The sequence below is a fragment of the Thunnus thynnus genome, chromosome 23 (assembly GCF_963924715.1).
Source record: "Thunnus thynnus chromosome 23, fThuThy2.1, whole genome shotgun sequence".
Taxonomy (NCBI): domain Eukaryota; kingdom Metazoa; phylum Chordata; class Actinopteri; order Scombriformes; family Scombridae; genus Thunnus; species Thunnus thynnus.
The window spans coordinates 3,304,344-3,327,284 of record NC_089539.1 but is presented as its reverse complement, the minus strand read 5'-3'; the positions used below and the strand labels follow the sequence as shown (position 1 = coordinate 3,327,284).

The window sequence follows — 22,941 nt, the reverse complement described above, 5'->3', positions numbered from 1 at the left end:
AGTGGCTGCCTGAAAGGATGAACTGTACACTAACAAATCACCTCATTTAGACTCTCAGTAGCATTTATGAGCCGAGATAGTTTCGTCCAGGTCTTTCTGTAGATGTAGGAGTGCGTGTATAGAGAGTAAGTGAGGTGGTTGAAGAGTCATAGAGGAGAAACTGACAGGAAGAGCAGAACGGTAAGAGACGCACAGCCAGGAGGAAACTTGCAGAGATAGCACTTAATAAATGTTCTACTGTTACATAATACTGATAGGGAGGTGTGTGTCTGTCATAAAGATCAGCAGTGTGAGGAAAAATCCTGAGAGGGCTGTCCATATATTGTGTTTATGTTCACACACCTGGACAGAGTGTGCACTTTTGAATCTATTTTAGGAATTTAGCGGACGCACAATATTTGTGTCATCATAATGACCTTGAAATCCAACCCCCCTGCTGTGGAGGTTCCTGGAGGGCAGAGAAACACACACACACATATTACACTATGCATGTTTCTGCCGGTGTTCATATTATTGCACCATATTACATTTTATTGTTTGCTCAACATTATCATCACAGTTGGATGGAAAGATGGAAGTTCATTTACCCCCAGTGCTGTGTTCAGAACTGTTCTCAAAGCTGAACCAAGGTACTTTGGATAAAAATACCCAACAGACAGTGTTCAGAGTGTGGTGCGGCCTGCTTTCCTGTCAAGATCGGATAGTTTAGTGTGTGGGAGAGAGCTGATTAAGGCTTCTAATCTTCGGCCTGGTGACTCTGATCACAAGAGCAGAGGCGCCGTCACAGAGATTAGCCTACTGTCTGTATTACTTGTTTGTATTCTGCTATAATCTGGACATTTACAGTAGACAATTTAAGTCTATTTACTCTAAATATGGTTACAATGTCTTGCAGGGGAATGCCACTAATTTTACATACACAAGTATATACAGGATACTGTATATAATCAACACAGAGAGTACTACTTACCCTGAAAAAAACGTTTTGTAATGTCTTCTGTGGCTCTGGAGGAGCTTTGTCAAGTCTTAGAGAATAACCCTGATGATGTCATAGTGATGTCATTATGGTTATAAGCTTGAGCTTGGAGAATACAAACTAAATCCCCCAGTTTGTAACACAGGCTTTCTATTAAAGTCTACGTAACAAACTGGGGGCTTTTAGTTGGAAATGAGTAGGCTTTCACTAGGCAGGGAGGCTTTAATGAAAAGAGGCTATCCAGTTGCATTATGGGAAATGTAGGATTCGCTGTAGACCCATATTTAGGATTAAAAGTCAGAATATCTATGCTTCTCTTATGAGTACGCCAACTTTAACCCCTTAATGACCAGATTGACCCTTTTTATTTCCCCAGAAGTAGCTTAAAGGTTGGAAAGATTATCTTATTCCACATCGTCTGACAGTATAATGTGTTTTATGTATCATCTTGTTCAAGCTCTTCATTGAAGATTTATGGTTTTTACACTGAGTGAAATATTCAAAATGAAGACTTAATAGTTCTGTGGCAGTTTTGCTCTGTCCAATGGAAATAATCTACCCATTTCCCCACAATTCATCCTGACATACAGGATTTGGTATCTTTTGAAACGTGGGATAGGGCTGCAGCCATTAGTCAATTAATCAATCTGTTGATCTTTAACTCTTTTCTGACATTTTATAGATCAATTTGAATGACAGTGGTTAGTTTCAGTCCTACTTTGATTTATCTACCAGAATATAAAATAGAGTTCTGTGGATTTGTAATAACTGTGGGCCTGTGGGGTTAAAGAGATTAAGCTCAGATGCACTGTACACACTAGCAACAATGCCCTCCTTCACATTCACATTAAAGATGCGTGCCATCCTCTCTGTGGTCTCTATTTGGTTGGAAACCATCTGTGACGTAAATGTTTGCTGCTGTGCAAATTCTGCTGCTTGGTTTGACTCCAATGAGCTGGCTGCTCACTAACACTTGAACCACAAGCTACTACTTCACTCACAGCCCCATCATCAGACGCTGATATGCATCGAAACATTTTCATCGAGTCTTGCAACTCTGAAATGGCACTTTTAACTCCCCCAAAAGACCAGATATTCACTGAAGTCTCATGAAGAGACAGAAAGGAATGTCACACTTTGCAGATGATGACTCACTATTTGCATCTTTTGGTATCTAACACACTGCCTGTTTCTGCATTGTGCGACATCTACTATTGCCTCCATATTAGACAATTTGATCTCCACAGCTACTCTGGCTGTTAGTGGTTCCAATAAAAAGAACACTGAAAAGTCAAAAGTGCTGTTTCAGAGTGCTAATCCTCCCATTTGAAGCCCATGTGTATTATGTCCTAAATGCCATGCCATGCTCTGTTGTGATATTGATACTGTGTGTGCCATGTTCATGCTGTACTCATTCTCATGCATTCATTAATTTGCTTTTCTGTGTGCATTTCTTTTGACATTGCGCTGTTTTTCTTTGTTTTTTGCTCCATGTTTTTCTGCATGTGGCTCGTCCATAGCTTTGTACCAGTGGCTAGAAGCCGACCGCCAAGGCAGGGATCCAGATACTGCAGCCACAGGTAAAACACCATCATCTGTACCCCTCACACTGTCTGCCATGCCCGCCTGCTCTGTCTGCACTCAGCTGCTCCCTTCTCCAGATGTACCTCATTAACTACATGATCAAATACAATGTCAGCCTTGCCCCCTGTATGGATTTACTGTGAATTCTCTGTGGGGAACATTGATGTGATTTCACATAATTACCTCTTCCACAGACTGCATTTATTACTATGAACTATTTATAGTTGGGTTCAGATAGCATTTTATTTTACTATGGAATTCGCCTATTAGATCTGAATCCTTTCAAACCCATATGTTTACCTCTCAGCTAAGCAGATCATTCCAGAGTGTCTTGATGCTGACAGGAAAGGCTGGGTCACTCAAATCCAATAGAGCAGGCTGGAACTGTAAGATTTTTAGCGGTAGCTTAATTAAGTCCACAATAAGCTACAATTTAAAAATGAGATGAGAAGCATGTAATACAATAGGTTAATAAAATGTAACTGATAGGCAATAAAATGTGTATTCCATATGCACATCTTATTTTTCATGAGATACTTAATTCACATACTGCTGAATCAGCTGATAAGCTAAAATGATATGATGAAAGTAAACTGGGAGATTCTGTAGCCTTATGATTGGTGGCCACAATTAGCAAGATCATTTCACTACAGAAGACTCACCACTCTGTTGGTCTTGTTGGAAATACAAAAACAAGAGGGTGGACACACATATGCATATCATTTTGGTCTTGGCATTCAAATGTGGAAAGTTTTTACTCACCCATCGATGGAACTCCGACAAGCATTTCTCCAGTTTTAAAAGTTTGGAGGAGTTATTGGCTGTTACAAGACGATAGATTTGTGTATCATCAGCCTAGTTATGCTGCATATTTGAAGATATGAGTAAGTGGCAGCATGTTCATACAGAACAAAAGTGGCCCAAGCATAGATCCTTGTGGTACACCACATTTAACTTTGATTTCTACTGTATGTTGCTCTATGCTAATAAAGAAGACGGAGAAGAAATAAAAGACTGTAATGTTCATTACCTTGAAGCTTAGCAATTGCAAATCAGACCTCAACCCTAAAACCGTTTTTGTAACGCAAAGTCAATGCAAAAACCAATATCACAGAACCAGCTTACTATAATCAGCTGATAGTGTTTATTGAACCTTTTTTACAGTTCATGTTATATACAAACTTGTTATATTCCAGGGAGATAAAAATGCCAGTATGTAAATTCTGGTGATAATATAACCATCTGGTATGAGGATGATGGTGCCTGATGGTATAAAACTAATACCAATTCCATTTAATACCTTTCTAAAGCGACAGTGAATCCATAGAGAAATCATGTTAGTCTATATTTGTGTACAGGTGATATCACTTTTATGCTCTAATATAGATTCCCCTCTATCACTCTGCCTTCACCACCTCCACCTGGATTACACCCTTCAATCCATTTCATCCTCTTAGCCCCTCTCTCTCATATTTCCTCTCTCTCCTCCAGTGTCCTCCTCTCCAGTCACTGTACAGTATTTAGGTCAACTTTCTTTGAGCTTGTTATCCAAATCAGTCCCCCTCTTGCTCCCTGGTCGTAGCTGACTATTTTTACCTTCGCCCCTCTCCTTGTCTGATGAAAAACATTCAGCCGTCCTGTTTCTCTGCCTCCAGGTTGTTGTTTGTTTTGTAGCTGTTTGCTTGGGGGAGTTAAGAAAAGTAGAGGATGGATGGCTTAAACAAAGCAAGCCTCTTCTCCCTTTTTTTCTTTTCTTCCCTCTTTTGTCCTTTTCCTGTCATCTTTTGTTTGTCATGGTAAAGGCGTTTGGGGGGCTTCAGTCATCCTTGTCATACCTGAACAGTAGACACAAAGCCCTGGACCTCTTGGGACACAAAACCAAGTATAAATTATTATGTTATGTGTGTTTGAGTGTATTTAGATGTGTGTATGAGTATGAGACAAAGGAATAGACACACACAGAGATCCAGTGTGTGTGCACTGGAGGTCCTCTTGAAGCCTGCTGTTGTTTACACATTGTAATAGCATCTGCTTAAACAGAGTCAGATATTGCTTTATCAGATATTGTAAATGTCACTGAAGCACAGACACTTTCCTCTAGTCCCTCATGTACATTTGGACGTGTTGCGTGCAGGTGCAGAGGACCGCTGGAGGGAATCAGACAGCTCAGCCGGACTGGGAAACATTGTCTTGCTTTGTTTTGTTCTCTGAACCTCCTGAAATGTCAGCCGGCCTTTTCATTATTCATCTGGCGTTGCCTCTCAAGTTTTCACCCTCTCTCTCTCTCTCTCTCTCTCTCTCTCTCTCTCTCTTTCTCTCTTTCTTTGTTTTATTGGCAGGACTTTAATTAAGAACAGTATGGCCAAAGCTGGTTGTAAAGGTCGAGGGTGTCCTGGAGACAAGACTAAACACTCGCAAACCAATATTTCAGTTAGAGATGAAACAGTTAGTTGATTAATCGATAAGTCAATCAACAGAAAATTAATCAGCAATTATTTTGATAATTGATTCATTGTAGAGTCTCTGGTTTTAACTTCTCCACTGGAAGAAGCTAAAACCAGAGATGTTTTATATCATTGTAAACTGATTGCCTCTGTGTTTTGAACTGTTAGTCAGACAAAACATTTGAAGATGTCACTTTATGGATGGATGGGCTTTTTTTCTATTATCTGGTCTTTTAAAGATTTTTTTCAAGAATTCAATTAATCAGGAAGATAATTGACAGTTGCAGCCCAAGTCGATAGATTGATCTATCAGCAACTATTTTGAAAATCCTTTTTTTTTTTTTTTCAGCAAAAGTGACAAAATTTCAGTGGTTCTAGCTTCTCAGATGTGAATGATAGTAAACTGAACATAATAATAATGATTGCCAATAATAATTATTGGCCAACAGCTTCAAATTAAAACCAGTTCCAGCCAGTTCCAAATAAAGACCTTGCAGTTCAGGTTAATAAACTATTAGAGAAATAATGATATTTACGGTGAGTCTTTGTATTACTCCTACCATTCACACAAAACCCTTATTGATCATGTGACTGGGCCCACGCTGGAGTGATCAATGATTAAATTTTCAAAACGATCATTCTGTCCCTCCCCCTTTATTCCTCACCCAACTTCAGTGACCCTCTGACCTCGCTCTTATCATTAAAAGGCACCAACTGTCTGGCGGTCCTCAGCCCATTCACTTATCTGGAATCAATGTAGGTCTGTCTCCACCTTGCAGCAGGACTGTTGGAGATCTGATCACTGAAAGGAAATGAAATGGTGTGTGGATCAGTGGTGAGATTTAATAGCCCACAGAGAGTCATTACAGAGTTGCAGGTTTGACCCCAGTATCACAGCTCCATCAGTAGCTCATCACTGATCCCAGCGCCCGAGTCAGCAAGTTTTCAACCTGCTGAGGTGCTCTTGAGCAAGACTCAAGTCTGTTCCAGCTAGAATTATTGGTTTGTAGTCGACTGTCAAAGGAGGCAAGCAAAGAAAATCATTTATTTAAAGGGTTGTTCCACCCAAATTATAAAAAAACATATTTTCTTCTTCTACTTTTTATTTCCCTTCCCATCTGTGCCTCTGGGCTTCTCCCTCAATTCCCCTTTAGAAATCCCTCCTGTCACCACACAGCTGAGGGAAGCACAATTTGAATTTCCTAAACAATTTCTCTCGAGGTTTTTCCATTTTTACATGTAAAGCATTTTGTTGACGCTGTGATCCAGAGCATTTTAGAATGAGCCCAGCACCACAATAAACAGCGATTTCTCACTCACCAAGAGCAATAGTGTGACTGTAGTTCAGTGGAGCACACACAGGAAGCAGGGGAGGAAGTGTGATGGAGTCATTTGAATTAGAAGGAAAGAATTCAGTGAGAAAGTACATAATATATCCCGCTCTGGAGGACGGCTGTTGTGTCCTGAGCAGCTGTTGGACATGTGACCACCCGTATGGCTGTCCGGCATTTGACACAGTTTGTCTCCGCTATGCTGCTCTGACAACTGACTCCCTCACACACACACACACACACACACACATACAATGAAATCACAGTAGATGGAGAGAGAGGACTGGAGTGTAAAGCTGGGTTTTGGATGGACAGACTGCATTCTCTGTTAGTACAGACACAGTGAGGGTGCTGCAGATCTCATATTTGACCAAAACAGATGGCAGCAAAAATGGCAGCTTGCTGTTGCTTCATACTCTAGGCTCCGCTTGTCCTATCCCAGCATGCACTGCTCTTGATATCACAATTAATTGACACATTTACCAAGGTAACGATTAACAAACTATCTCATTAAAAACAACTGTCCTCACCAGAGCGCTTATTGATTCTTTATGCTGAACAATACACAGCAATTTATAGATTATAATATTTATTTAACATATTCATTAGTCAAGAATATATTTAAGTTTTTTTTTTAAACAGGAAAATCAAAGTAATTGCCCCATTTCATGACAATAATAAGTCATATTATGATATAAATAATGCTTTCATAGCTCTTAAATCTCTCTATCTGCAGGGTTATAGTGACAATTTTAACATTTCACTGACATTACTTTACATGCTTGTGTAATAGACCGTTGAGTCTGTAATGAGGAGACTCTTACTTCTCCGAGGTGAAGTTGTAGCTACTTTAACTTCAGGATTGATTTGATTTATTCGGATCTTTTAGCTCATTGGCTAATCGTCCACATTAAAAACATTTAAGCATACATTAATTCAACACATAATTATTGACACACATATATCTTATACAGCAGGGCCTTCCCATTCAAGTGAATGCATATGCATACATACACACATATAACCTACATACATACATTGGCATATATACTGTATGTACCTACATATATACACATATTCATCTTCATGTGTTCATATATAATACCAATACTCTACAAACCTACCAACAATGCAATATAATAGTGTGATGATAACTACAGTAAAATCTTCAATCTTGCAATCAACAATCCAGCTACAGTACTGTTCTTAAGTGAGTTATTGTAATGAGTTCTGTAATTTAAGAGTCTTGAGTTCAGTTCTGCTACTACGTAATGATTTTTGCTGCACTGCCCCGCACTGCACAGCAATAATTAATGTGACTGCAGATTAGACTCTTAGATATTACCTTAAGAATGTCATTGACTCTTGATGCTTTGGCAATATAGTTGTTGTGACTTAATTAATGCCAATAAAGTGAATTTGAATTTAAAAACTCTGCAATTTGTGCAACCGTTCCTGCCATTTTCATCACTCTTTTAGAAAGATCTGTAATATGAGATTAACCGTCACTAAATGCTGATAAACAAGACTCGGAAACTCTGCTTTTGTGATAAACTGTTGCTTATACTAAACAGACTCTCACCACACCACTATATTCCAACAGCATTTACATGTAGATTAGTTTTGTGTATCATGGCATCTGTGCACCGGCTATTTCTTACAACACTTACTCTGTACTTTAGACAGCAGCATGTGAGAAGGAATGAATTTATCCAACATACTGATGTGACTGAAAGTTGGTTTCATTTTTGTCTTATGATCATTTTAAAGTGATGCCACTGTAACAGATCACATGTTTTTTATTTAGTTTTTATATATTTAGGGGGTATTTTATGCCTTTATCAGACAGTGACAACAGAGAGATGACTGAAATGACATGCAACAAAGATCCACTGCTGGAATCAGACAGCAGACATTGCAGTTATGTAGCATGCATCTTAACCAGCAGGCTAAATAATAATGAATAATTGTAGTTTGATTAAGTAAATCCTAACTCAAAATCCAGCTATTCTTCAGAGATGATCTCAACCACATCTCACAGTCTCCATGAGCGTCCATCCACTGGTCTGACATGTTGGTGTTGATATGGGGGATGGGGGGAAAGTTTGAGCAGTCCAGCTGCTGACAGAGAGGAATTTCATGCATGCATTCAGAGTGGCTGTCACTGAAAACCTCCGTCCAGAGAGGCACGTACATTAGGTCATCCTCCCAGTGGAAAATAGAAAAGGTGCCAGATGGATAATTGAAAGTTTCATGTGATAAAGATTGATTGTAACCGGGCTCGGTAAGGTTGATGTGAATATTAGTAATAAACTACTAGTATTGTGGAAATCCACGTATCAGACCAAACAGTTACAAGCTGGTAGTCATGGTACTGACATGTTGTGTTTTGTCTCTTTCTCTTCTCTTCTGTCCAGGTGAAAACTTTGAGCAGAGCCCCCTGAAGAGGACGTTCAAGTCCAAGGTTCTTGCACGCTACCCCGAGAATGTGGAGTGGAACCCCTTCGACCAGGATGCAGTCAACATGGTAGGTGGCCACTCCACCGATTTGTACGATTATCTTGGGAAAAAAACGTAGATATGAGGATTAACAGGACCTCTGAGTCCAACAAAACCTCCAGCAGGAGAGGAAGAGACTAGTGGGACTATTTACAGAGGAAACAGAGGACCCTGGGGAGGATTTAAAAGAGTGTTTTTGGGGCAGAGACCAAGAGAAGTCATACATTGTGAGCAGAGAGGCCCTGGATTAAGACACACAATGCCTTCTCAGGGATCCTGGGTAACGGAGCAATGATAAATCCTCTCCTTTGCATGGAGAGCTGCACTGACCGCCTCCTCCCTTTTTTTTCCTGATTCATGCTCTCAATTTAGTGTTGGATAGATACTGTAGATATACTGATCATTAAGGTTGTTATGAATACATTATCAGGGATATGAACCACTCACACTCACTGCTACAATCAGTTGAACTCCATATCCAGCAGGATAGTACAGATTTGCTCAGATGTTAAAATAAATAAATAAATAAATGGAGGTCATCAATCAGTAGCTTTTGATTAAACGTGCAGAATAAAGGTTGACAGTAGGTAGAAACTGTCAGGCTTCCTTAAAGTCAGTTCCAAATGGCCCAAAGATCTTTTCAGATTTTTGTCAAAAGCTTTCTCATTTTTATTCATAGACGTTTCAAACCAGCTTTGTCTTGATCTGAGCCTCCTCCCATTGCATGAACAACCTCTATTTTTTATTTTGCAGTATGGTCAGTGACCTACATATTATGACACAATACCTTACTTCAAAAACCCATTATGTACATAATCTCCATCTTTTGTAAATCATGTGACATTTCCTAATGAGCTACTCTCTCAAACTCAGTTCATGCTGTATTGTTTGATTAATGGAGGTTCAAATATTTTGTGAACATTTAAATTAATACACATATGAAGAGTATACATAAACAGTAATAGCAAACAATTTAACAGGAAAGTGCGGCAGGTCAGATGATTTCCAGCTCTGGTGTAGCTTCTTCTCCAGTGTCAGTCAAACACAAATACAGATATCTTGTCAATAGACAGATACAGAGTTTGGGCTTAAAGAATGGAACGTTGGAGAGGACCTCAGAATAATAAAACCTGGAACAATTTCTGATATGAAGAAAAAGGGGAAAAAAATGGAATTGAGAAGAAAAAGAAAAAGGTTTTGAAAATGAATTAATGGCCTTGAAAGTAGGTAATATTTGAAAATCACCATCCAGAGTAGGAAACATGATGAGAGATGATGTTCAGAGATGAATTCACTGCAAAATGAATAATAAACCTCAGGACGTAGGGACCTCTAATCAGACCTTTAATTTCATATTTGACCAATGTTTTGACTTGCATTGAAAAGTGCCAATTTCCTGTCCTTCTATTTCATAAAGCAAGACCTTGAAAGATATTGAAAAGTCCTTGAATGTGATATTGGAAAAGAGAAGTGTGATTGTGTGATGCGGCTCTGCTGAAGGGGCCAAACTGTCAGTGACCTTGACGACAACAACATGAGTGAACTCCCCATGTGGCTGTATGTGTGTTATTGCTTGTAAAAGTGCCAAAGGTGTGTGTATGCTCATTTTTGTGTGTACATTGTATGTATGTACAGTGTGTGTGTGTGTGTGTGTGTGTGTGTTTGGCCCTGGTTGTCTCTCTCTTGTGATGGAAGGTGACCGCCTATTTTTCCACCTGCACTGGCATCAGCACTACTGAATAATTCAGCTGCGGTTCTCGCCTTACGTCGGCATGGAAACGGGCCATTATGCAGCAGTGCGGCGTCTGAAACCCGACACCCGCGTGATTGCGAGCCGCCGAGGATGACTGCTGAGCTCTGTAGGAGCTGCATCTTTTCTCGCTTTTTCCATCTTGTGACCTCTGCAGACCCTCATCCCCTCCCATCCCCACCCTCTCATCCCATCATCCTCTCCTCCTCTCTGGAACCTTCTCATCCCAGCTCCTCCTCCTCCTGCTGGGAGGTGAGAGATGAGATGAAGAGGATGGGGGAGTGTAATCACACTTCCTGTGCCTGCGCACCCATCAGTAAAGCTGCTATGATGATTGTTTTCGAATCCCAACACCCCCTATACATACACACACATGTGCACACACACACATCATATTTTGTCTCTTTTGTCTCTTCTGGCCTCTGTCCACACTACATGAATGTTTTCAAGGCCCAAAAATTAATCTCTAAAACATTAGAAATCTCTAATCAGACTTTTTAAATGAATTCATGCTCATGGAAGTTCATTCTTGATCTTACAGCAGGTGTGGCAAAATAGATTCAACTCAAAGCCTAACCCATTTTATTTTGTGCACTTTCAGTCTTCAGGAAACCTTACTCTCCATCCCCACAAACACTCACACACTTCCCATCTCCCCCTGCTGAAATCTGGAGTGTACAGCACATTTACAGCCACAACTGGAATCACTCCACCAGAGGCTCTAAGAACTGTGAGGGCCCCGTTTTAGTTTGCCCACATTTTCACACCGAGAGCTCCAATTAACCTCCACCAGCAGATAAAGCTGACAACAGCTTCTCACTGTTTAATAAAAGCCTCAGCAGTTTTCCTGCACTGCAAACAGTAAACCACATGCACCTCCTCTGCTCCCGTTGTCCTTGTTCCTCTTTCACATCAACCACATAAACAGGAAAACAGTTGAATGAGTCACTTTGTGCTGTGACTCCTGCGTCGCGGATACATAGTACACGGAGGTCAGATGTATGTTTGTTCCTACAGGACTGTTACATTGTTGCTCCTCACTAATATTTAGTAATCCTGAACTCGCTCCGGCTCCTTCTGCAGACAGCAAGTCGATACTTATTTGACATGACGCTCGCCAAATTTCTTTGCAGCGTTTTGTGAGATTTGGAGCATGTTTCTCACCGCTGTTTGATTTCATTACCCTGCTCAGCCCAGTGCGGCTGAGAGGTGAAACTCATGAAAATTTATCATTATCCAGACAACAAAAGAAAATCAAAAAAATTTGGTCCTGGTGATGAGTAATGTCACATACAGGCCAAGATGTGGAGGAGATCTGTCAGTACTGATCAGGGATGACTCATGCACAATCCAATGTGTGTGTGCGTGTGTGTGTGTGTGTGTGTGTGTGCATGTTTCATTCGTTCTCTGTACAGACTAAATATGCAAAAAAGGGAAAACTGGCTTAAATGTCACAAATGTTTATGTTAGTAAAGGTTAAATAAAGTTCAAAACAAGCATAAATGTATGAGTGTCTTCATGGATGCAGAGTCTAACTCTCATACGTGTGTGTGTGTGTGTGTGTGTGTGTGTGTGTGTTCGTGTTAGAGCACTGAATACTTTTACGTGTGTTTATGTGTGTTATGTGTTTACAATTAACTGATCCAGCTGTGAGTCCATTCATTACTTTAAGATACAGCCAACAGAATCAGTATCTTACTTATCTTATACTACATTCATTTAAGATGGAATATCGTTTGACAAAATGAACAAAATTCATTTAAAAATAACCAGATAAGATATTTATTCGAGTATGGATTTGTCCCTTTGTAATTACCTTCAATTGGTGAATGCAAAATATCTTTGAAATTACTTAAAACATTGGTTTTGAGTGTCTAAGATGAAAAATGCACTTTTAACTGTTTCATGCACTTTTAAGACAGTCTGCAACTTCAGTTTATCATTTCCTGTTAAGTCACAGATATTGCCAGACTTAAATATCGGAGGTGAATCACCAGTCAAAAGTTTAGACGCACTTGATTGAAATGAACGGGAATGTGTGTCAAAACATATGACATATGTCTGTTACTGTAAATGGTGTAAAAGGAAAACCTACATAACATTAGTCAAGCTTCATCCTGCATTGCACAACACATGGTGAAAACTGTTGATTTTATTCAGGACTCCGGATTAACTTTCCGAAAGAACTGAACTTAAAACTATCTACACCTCAGTGGTTTTTAAGCTTGTATTTGTTTAAAGCCACTGTGTGTAGAATTAGAACGTTTCCAACTTTGGCGCCTCCTAGTGATAGTATAAAAAAAAAAGACTGTGTGGTAGACAGCAGTGTATGCTGTTACCCACACCACAGAGCTGACCCAGTGACACTGAAGAAGAGCTGAAACACTGCACCAGTTTTCACCAGGAGACCATAAATAAAAGCTTTTGCTATGAGAATAAATTGGAAGATGATATAATTAATAAGAACTGACTGAGGCGTGCTGTGAAGTGGTGATTGACTCTGTTCCCTCCCTTCTCCCTGCAGCTGTGTATGCCTAAAGGCCTGTCGTTCCGGACGCAGGCGGACAGGCGCGAGCCACAGTTCCACTCCTTCATCATCACCAAGGAGGACGGCTCTCGAACCTACGGCTTCGTCCACACCTTCTACGAGGAGGTGACCAGCCCGCAGATCTGCTCCGCCATGCAGACCCTCTACCAGATGCACAATGCAGAGCACGCCTCCGCCAACCCCCCTTCCTCCTCCTCTTCCTCCTCCTCCTCCAGCATGGACTCTCTGACCAGCAGTTTAGACGAGGCAGACCCCCCTACCTCCTCATCCTCCTCATCTTCATCTCGCGGGGCAGGCGGCTACGACTCCTCTCGTGACACCCTCTATGTGTCCAAGGCCTTGTGTCTGATCACGCCGATGCCCTTCATGCACGCGTGCCGCCGTTTCCTGTCACAGCTGCACCGGGCCGTCACAGCCACCACCGCCCCCCCGCTGCCGCTGGAGAGCTACGTTCACAACATCCTGTATGAGGTGCCGCTGCCCGCTCTTGGCCGCTCGCTCAAGTTCCACGGTGTATACGAGCCCATTGTGTGCCAGAGGCCGGGGCCTGGGGAGCTGCCGCTGGCTGACTTCCCCCTCGCAGAGGTCTTCAATCTCCTGGGAGTAGAGAACCTGGTCCAGGTGTTCACCTGCACCCTGCTGGAGATGCAGATCCTCCTATACTCGCAGGGTAAGTCTGCCTATGCAAGCTGCATGCAAAGTCAGAGTCATAGGACTTTATTCTTAGCATTGTTGAGTATTTTTATCTTCAAGCACACTGTCAGGCTTTATCTGATCCATCAGGGGTCAATCATCACAAACTCACCCTGTGTACTATCCAAACAGGCACACAAATACACAGAATCACTGTAATAAATGTCTGAAATCATACACAACATATCTCCAACACTCTGGAAACACACCCCGCTACCTCTGACCCAAGCTAAGGCTAGCTTACTGGGAACACACCAGGGCTAACGTTAGCTACTTTAGCTAAACTGTGTTAGCAGTTGAAATCTTACAAACAGAGCAGTAATTTCCAAAATGACCAAGGGATGCACCGATCCGACTTTTTCAGTCCCGATACCGATACCTGGGCTTTGGGTATGGGCTGGTACCGAGTACTGATCCAACAAAAGTGTTTAATTAATAAGCTGTATGCCTCACTGTGTGGAAGAGACTGGGATCATTCTTTTATGTGTCAGGCATTTTATTTATTAAAATAATGGTATCCCATATCAGATCGGCCCATTGTCACCAAAACCCAAACCAGCTATTTGACTCAGTATCAGTATCGGAATCGGTGCATTTCTAAAATGACCACCAGCACACTTTTGAATAGTAATCAGCTGGAGCATTTAGTGACCATCAGCACTTTAAGGGACTTCTGCATTGGCTTCAAGCTGTGGTAGTTGCCTCTTGGCTCAAACACATGCTAGCTTACATGCCAGGCAGAATCATTTATAGCATACACCTTAGGGGTTTGTGCTAATTCATAGATTACCTCATAAGCATTGAGCCAGAGGAGGAAAACTATTGGTGCAGTGAAGAGAGACATTTTCAGAGTTGTACAGTCCTGCATTATTAATGTGATGTTAAGTGATAATGTGGCATGAACCACAGTCTGGTCTCCTGAAAGCTTCTAAATACAAAAACTCCTGAAAAACTGAAATATATTTTCACTTGAGAGATACGCAAGCTGATCTAAGGAAAGTTCTAACATAAACATCTGGTGAAAATATATCATCATCAGTATTAGTTGAGATTGAAGTTGGTTTAGAGACTGAAAAAAACTGAGAAAATGGACTCAAATGAGCATGAAGACGCTCTGAAGTTTCAGCTCCATATGAGACTAACTGATGCACAGTGATCAGATTTTCCTCCTTCTAGGTTTCTCTTCATCCATTATTCACAGCTGCAGTGAGACCGTGTCATGCTTTGCCTCATTGAGAGTGTTTTCTACTGGTTGTGTTACCCCTACACACACACACACAGCAGCTACTTTCAACTACATTGTGGACTGAGATCACTTTTCACCCTACATTCCTCCGTCCTGCTCTGTCTCAGTTTTCACTCCTCTGGTCTGCAGCACTCTGTAACACTTTCTCTGCAAGCATGTGTTTATCTTCTGCAGGATGAGTCATGTAAATAGAAAAGATTAGCACGCACTTTAAATCCACAAGCCTAAAATATCTACAGTATATCTACAGTATTCTGCAGCATGCACAGAAGAGAGGCTCCGGCTCTGGTGCAGACTAATTACAAGAGGTGAACAAATGAAATGACTCAGCTGCTCTTTGAAATCTGTAAACTAAATGTCATGAAAATACAATTTAAAGTATCAGCTAAAATCAGCCAAGTGCACACTCTAAACCCTCACCTTTAAAAGAATACATTCATCATATCTGTCCAGATGAGATTCTGATGCTGGAGATGGACACAAGAGATTACCTCATTTAGTTTGTTGATCTCATACTCATCATTTTGACATTTGAAAATATTTGCATTAATTACATTCAAACCACAGTGATAAGGTTCTGCTTTGTTGAAACTAAATAGAGGGGAAATAACAAAGAAACACAGCAAATGTTACTATTTTTAAGGAGAGTTTACCTTATTACAGTACATTTAGAAAAGCTATCAAGGCTACAGACAAGTAGCCTACTGATACCATCATCTGTCACATGACCCTCACTTTGCAGGTCATAGCAGTCCTTCAGGTCTCCCTCATGGATTTATTACACAAATTGGACTATGGATACCAACTGATTACCTACAGCTACACCACATTCAGTTTCCATGACAACAAATAAATGATTGCCTTTCAGTATGTATGAAGCATCACAGACTGTCCAGGTTAGTGAACAGAAGTGTTGGTTTGGGTATTCAGGCTATTATCTCTCACTGCTGTTTTAAATAGATTCCTAATTTCCGGCACAGGTTCATGAGTTTTTCCATGTTCTCTGTCGACCAGCACACACACCCTATTAGAACTCCAGAGGGGGTTTGTGTCATCACGGCACATTGTGAGATGGTGTTTCTCTGGACCCACACTTTGTAATGACACCAAATGAGTCAAGGATTAGAGGCTATAATCTGATTGGCTGACTCTACTGCTCTGTACGGTACTGCAGGACAGTGGCTGGGCACAGAGGCAGTGATTTTTGGACTGTCAGTAGTCCACAGGGTGAGATTAGAAAGCAGCTTTGGGACAGATTGTGTTTGACTAGTGACACATACTGTACTAGTGTAAGTAATAATCTGGGTCAATTTTATATAAAGAAATGTATGTTTTGTGCAACAAAAGATTTTTTTCTCAGCTTTCTCTCCTGGGATAACTCCTCTGAGATGCAGGCAGGCAGTTATTATTTGCTTTCACACAATAGACTGATATCAATTTCATGTCTGTGTGTAAAGCACGGAGTCAGGACGTGGTTAGCCTACCTTAGCATAAAGACTGAAAGCAGGGGGAAACACCTAGCCTGGCTCTGTCCAAAATTCAAAAATGTTCCTACCAACACCTCTAAATCTCATCTTTTTCATTGCAGTACTCTTTTAACTCACAGACATGAGCTTGAGCTTCTCATCTCACTCAGAAACGAAGCATATATGCGTATTTCTCAAAATGTTGAACTATTCCTTTAAGAACTGGGTAGTTAGTATCAAGAGCAAACAACCAAAGAAAAGAAAGCACCTACAGAAAGAGAGATTTTATCAGCTGAGCAGCCAGAGAAAAAATATCACCGTCCTGCCCTGACAGTTTGAATGATGTTTGTGAAGAAGAAGAGCAAGTGGAGCAATCACACAGCACAGAATTAGGACTGTGCATCTGCTAAATTTAGGGAAATTTGAGTCAAAGCAGTCTGAAACAGTCTCAGTGGACCAAGAAATAAAAGAGCAAGGCCCTCCACTTCCACACCTGCTCTCTCTCTCTCATCCCATCATCCTTTTGATGAAAAATAGGTCTCAGTGTTTTATTCATCACTGTCAGCGTCAAAGGCAATCACTCCTGGAGGGAAACGATTAAAACTGGAACTCACTGGAGTGAAAAACCTGTTTTGTTCGAGCATTCATCATTTTTCAGTCCGGACTGAAAACATGACATGTGTGTCGAAAGCCCTAATTTCTTTGTAATGGGGGGAAAACTCTTCCACGCAGCTTCACTTGGCTGGAGGCAGGTGATGGAAGAGTTCAGTTGAGGGGAAAACACGGAGAACGTTCCCGGGATGTTAATGAGATGTTGCTCCACCATGTGTTCCCACGCTCCTCCTGATCAATCATTGAGCAATTACACACAGTCTCTACCTGTCCTCCTCACACACACACACACACACATGCTGTGACAGGTAGGGGGAGAAAGTGACAGGCCAGTGTCTCCTCCAATCATGGGACACAGTGGGGGGAGTGGGGTCCGGGTGTGCAGGAATGTCATTACATGGTAATGAGTATTCCTCATTTACATTCCTGGCGGGCGCCTCTGAACCTGGCAGCCAGTCAATACACAGACACACAGCAACTGATGTGTGTGTGAATGACGATAGAAGCTGCTTTTATTTAAAGAAATGTTTCACCCAAATTACAGAAAAAACATATTGTCTTAGGATGTTTTCACACCTTCACTTTTTAGTCCGGTTAAAGCGAACTCTGGTTTGTTTTTCCCCTCGGTGCAATTTCGTTTAGGCAGGTGTGAACACAGTAACAGCACTCGGGTGCGAACCAAAAAAACCACATCAAGACCCTTTAGAGGAGGTGGTCTCAGTCGGCTTCCAAATGAACTCTGGAGCGGTTTGTTTGTGGTGGGCATGTGATCCGACTTCGATCCGATCTCACTACTAGGTGTATTCCGCAACTTTGAACTAAACAGCTCCCGTAGTCAGGTGAGCTTTGCATAGTTTGATGCTGATGAGTGAATTTAACAGTTGCTAACAACTAGCCACAGAATGAATCAAGGTCAGACCTGGAATAGCGCATCGTAGTATGTTGTATTTGACCTCCTCCAGGACCCTCTTCCTGTGTTTACAGTCTTGTTCCCGCCCCAGACACATCTGACCAATGAGTGAAGTGAACGTTTTCACGTGGCTTGTGGTGCTGCTTTTTGGCTCGCTTGGATTTTTCTCTGTGTGAAAAGAAATCAAATAATGCACCAACTCATCAACTGATTCGGACCAGAGTGAACAAACTATAAGTGTGAAAACACCTTTACTTATTACGCCAGAACTCTATATGACCAAAAGAAGAATCGTTCTCATAATTCCAGTTAATGCAACAGCATGTTTTTTGTGTGTGTGATATACAGAGGTGATGGGTAAGAAAGACAAAGAAGGTGAGTGTGTGGGTGATCAGCTTACACACTGTGCAGTGTGCAGAAGTTGACGTCACACCCACAGGTTTGATTAACTGGGTATAATGCTTCTGACCTGAGGGGTGAGAGACAAATGATTACAAATGGTAATAAAACATTCCTCTTTCATGTGGCCGTGACTACAGTCATGCATGGAAGAGCGTGCTGTGCTCCTGTAGATCATACTCACGGATAGAAATAGAAATTGTCATAAATATGATGAAATTAGGCCCTGACCTCAACCCCATCCCCAACCTCCAACACCTTTTGGGATGAACTGGAATGCAGACTGTGAGCCACTGTCGTGAGTGACTGAACTCACTAAGGCCCGCTGCATGGTTCTCACTTTTCACTCTTGTGTGCAGACCCACAAAACTCTGAACATCACGGCCTGCAGCACACAGCTCCTAGTTAATGTCTGCGGTACCCCCAACCCAATCCCTTCCTCTCCCGCCTTCTTTAAAAACACATCTGCAACCATATAACCATTTTAAAGCCAAGAAGAAGAAAGTGGCATGCAGCAGAAAACAACAAAACATGTGCCGTGCAATGGCAACACGCTGCCATTGTAAAAGCTGTAAATAGAGTGTGAGTATGAACACAAGCAGATAGTGTCGTGCACACTGTCTGCACCATGCTGTGCCACAATGCTCGTGTGGCTGAATGAGAGAAAACCCCTGCTGCCAGCTTCTGAAATCTGGTGGAAAGCCTGAAACCAGAAGAGCGGAGACAGGGACTCCCCCAGGAAATGTGTCTGTGAAGATGGAAGTCATTGTTTAAACTCTAAAAAAAGCAACATCAACGTTCTGCTCAAATGATCTTAACCTTTCTCAACCATCACAATGATTATTAGAGAGCTTGATAAATATCTGGCATTAACAGTAAGACACACTCATAATGCATGTTGCCTCTTACTGTCACATGCTCACTTTCAGTGTCAGAGCTGTGTCGGATCTAATGGAGCGTCTGGCTTTCCTCTATTTCTGTGTTGTTGACATCATTTAGAATTGGTTCACTTTGACATTAATTTCTTGGCTATTTGGTAATTTTTAAAATTCCTTCTGTACAGTATATCTGACTGACTCTTATCATTTCACCGCCTTATCATCGGAACTTCAGTGTAGCGTTTGAAGAGCACCTAATGTCAGCTGTTCACCGCAGAATGCTCGCTTCTTCCCGCGTGAGACTGAGCAGCCTGTGGTTATCAGTCCCTGTTGCACCGCTACAGTTTCATAATGACTCGACATGTCCCGTCCTGTTTATCAGGCCCTTACAAGCAAACAGCATCCATGAGTGCTGTCTCTGCTGGGGCTTTCTGCAGTGCAACACCTTGTCATATCAGATTTGTTGTTGTTTTTTCAACGATTCCATGCTTACTCACCTATCACGGATGCTTGTACGTGTCATATTTCATAGGCAGTTTCATAGGCGAGGCGGCGAATGTTGTCAAAGATGAATCGGGCCACCGTCGCAATAGTTATCTGTAAAGAAAATGATGAATTAGTTAAGCTCAGTTAAGCAAGAAAAAAAAATCTCACTGATTCCTCCCTCATCATCCTCTGGTTATTCCCTGTGAGGGCTTGCTGCGCGAGCGCTGATGTGTGAGAAAAGGGAAGAGGGCGAAATTTATGAGGTGTGAAACAATACGACTTAGGAGAAGCACAGAACAGCCAGTGTTAACGAAGCCAGCCGAGGCTAAACTTATCCTGGTGCAATGTGAGCATGAAGGGGAACAGGTAGGATTTGCTGTAACATGAATAAAGAAACAAGAGTGTTTCAGTCAGACTCCCAGCCTCGCTGTGTTTCCCACAGCAGGGTGTGTGTGGGAGAAACTCTCAACCTGTTCAGACTTGAGACATCAAGCAAATACAGACTTGAACGTACACATACACACGCACACACACAGATGGGATGTCTCTTCTTTCCGTGTGACATGGATTTCAAACTTTGTGGTTCAAATGAAACAGTGAGATGGAAAGATAGCACAGAAAGTTATACAGTAAATGGAAAAACAAGGACTGTGATAACATCTAAGCTACGTGAGGTTGCCTATACAGAAAGCTGTATGATGTGTTTGATCTTAAGCCTTCATGGCTGAGTGAATGTTAAAATGGTAGCAGTTGTCATGCTTTCATTTTTCAAGCTTTGTGAGGCTTCGCAGCTATTTCAGCGAAATGCTAACATCAGCATGCTAACATGCTCACAGTGACGATGAGCAGGTTTAATGTTAATAATGGTGACCATCTTAGCTTAGCGTGTTAGCATGCTGTTGAGTTCTAAACAGAAATGCTGCGTTCCAGATGACTCAGAACTCGAAAGTTTCTGACCTCCTACTCGAAAAAGTTTGATGGAACAGCTCTCAAAGTTGGAGCTCCGACTGGGAAACTCAGGCCAATTTCATGCTACATTAAAAATTGGGGTCACCAGAGTGATTATTACAAAGCATCCTGAGGGGAACATGAATGTCTGTACAGGAGTTATCGAAGCATTTCAGTCTGGACCACAGTGGTGGAATAACTGATAGATCGACATTGTCATTAGACTAGAATTCTTAACTCGCCACAAACAGATAGAATATGTTGTCAGTTAACTTTCTGCTGACCAATTCAGTGAGAATTTTACCACTTTCCTTAAAACCTTTCCTCATTAATGTTGATTTTTACTGAATCCAGGCAGCATTAAGTTTCTTTCAAAACCCTTTTTTCCCAAAACCTTCATTTGCTGTTGCACATTAGTAGTATTTTAAAAGATAGGGTTGTCCTTTGGTTAATGTGAATGTTCAAATTTCATGGAAAACCATCCTATAGCTGTTGAGAATTTCAATGTGAACCAAAGTGTTGGACCAACCATTCGACAGACGCTGCCATCCCGAGAGCCACACAACTAGCATTGCTAAAAAAGAAAGCAGGATATTAAAGTCCCACATAGGCTGTATGGGAGTTACATTCAACAGAGTCTTTAATTTTTCTGTTCATCCATCAGTCAGACTCTGAGTCAGGTTATTCTGTGTCATATGGGTCCTCTGCTACAGCGGGAGTGAAAGTGTGTGTGGTTGTGTGGCTGCTGACTTGCACTTTGCCTCAGTACTGTACAGGTTAACTCATCTCAGTGTTATCACAGGAAGTTGTCAGTGAATAAGAAAAATGTATTACAAAAAAATTACATTGTGGCTCCAAATATAATAACACCACAAAACTGGTGTTCAGCAGTAAATCTAGACTCTGAGTGATCACAGCTGTTCTACCATTTAAAATAAGTTGAAGTTCAGTATTGAATCTGTAGACACTTGGACCCAACTGGCCACTTAAATCACATTGGTTTTATGGAGTATTACCTCTGTTACTTGCATTTTCTGTTACAAAACCCAGACTAAAACTGACACAGAGCTCATCAGAGGTTGTAATGTTGGTTAAATCTTCAGAGTGAACATGGTTATATAAAATGGACAAGTGTGAACAAATAAGTGAAGTGACAAATATCACCAGTGTAATGAACGCTGATTGGAATGTGGATTATATCATCAACCCAACACAAAAGAGTGAGTCATTCAAACAAGTTTCTACACAACATGGTGCGCAAAAAGTGAAAGTTGCATAAAGGTGAATGCTATGAGAAAGGATTTTGGTATTCAGTCATGGCAAAGAACAGACACCCACCCACACCCACACCCACACACACACACACACACACACACACACACACTCACTGATTCTTGTCACTCGCCTCCACTTGACAAATAGAGTAAATTAGAATTGTTTGTTTATCTGCTCCAAATAATCATGATGAGCCTAATGACTTGTTTGTTGGTTGGCCTTTTACAAGCTCTGGCAATCAATTAACACACACACACAAACACACTTTTGTGTCAGGCTCTGCTCACTGTCATCTCTTCAAACACATTATGGAAAAAGAAAGTGTGCTGGTGCTGTTTTAGTGGAGTGTGTGTGTGTGTGTGGAACTTATCGTGTTTGTATGAACAATGGAGACCCCTCGCCTGCTTTTTCTGGACATCTGGATCATTAGATTTCATATAAAGTCAGAGTGCTGCAATTTTATGGTTTATTTTGTGTTTATAAAATATGTGCACACACACACACTCACACACTCCAAGAAGTAAACAAGCAGAGCAGCTGCCTCTCCTCGGGTTTCTCTTGTTGAATATAAATCTCTGTGGTTAAAGCTTTAGAAAGCTTAATGCATTTTCAATGAAAGTGCACACATTCCATATGTGCACGTACAGACAGAAAGACTCTGAACAAGACAGACTGAAAGGAAATGACAAGAGGGGGAGGGAGGCACAGAAGAAGAGAGCGGCTGATTGGATAAATTTATATAACTCTGTCATGTTTTATTCCTTTTTTTTTTTTTTTTTTTTCTTTTGCTCTGGCCATCATAATGACATCTGATGAAACTGCTGCAGAACTCAATACCAAAGCCAGCCTGCAACCACTGGCCTTAATCTGGTTTAGGGAACAGGAGAGACAATACT

The 22,941-nt window shown here is 41.3% G+C and overlaps 1 protein-coding gene across 7 annotated transcripts in view; it reads left to right on the top strand.

Moving 5' to 3' along the window:
• Positions 1 to 22,941, top strand: part of dennd5b (DENN/MADD domain containing 5B) — an 82,359-nt gene that overhangs the window by 29,667 nt on the left and 29,751 nt on the right. For 4 of the 7 annotated variants that reach the window (XM_067582561.1, XM_067582564.1, XM_067582562.1 and 1 more), the window contains exons 2-4: positions 2,497 to 2,556; positions 8,753 to 8,862; positions 13,109 to 13,802. In XM_067582561.1, coding sequence (XP_067438662.1) covers positions 2,497 to 2,556; positions 8,753 to 8,862; positions 13,109 to 13,802 — 864 coding nt within the window. The remainder of the gene's footprint in view (positions 1 to 2,496; positions 2,557 to 8,752; positions 8,863 to 13,108; positions 13,803 to 22,941) is intronic. The other 3 variants (XM_067582563.1, XM_067582566.1, XM_067582567.1) reach the window with 1 other exon arrangement.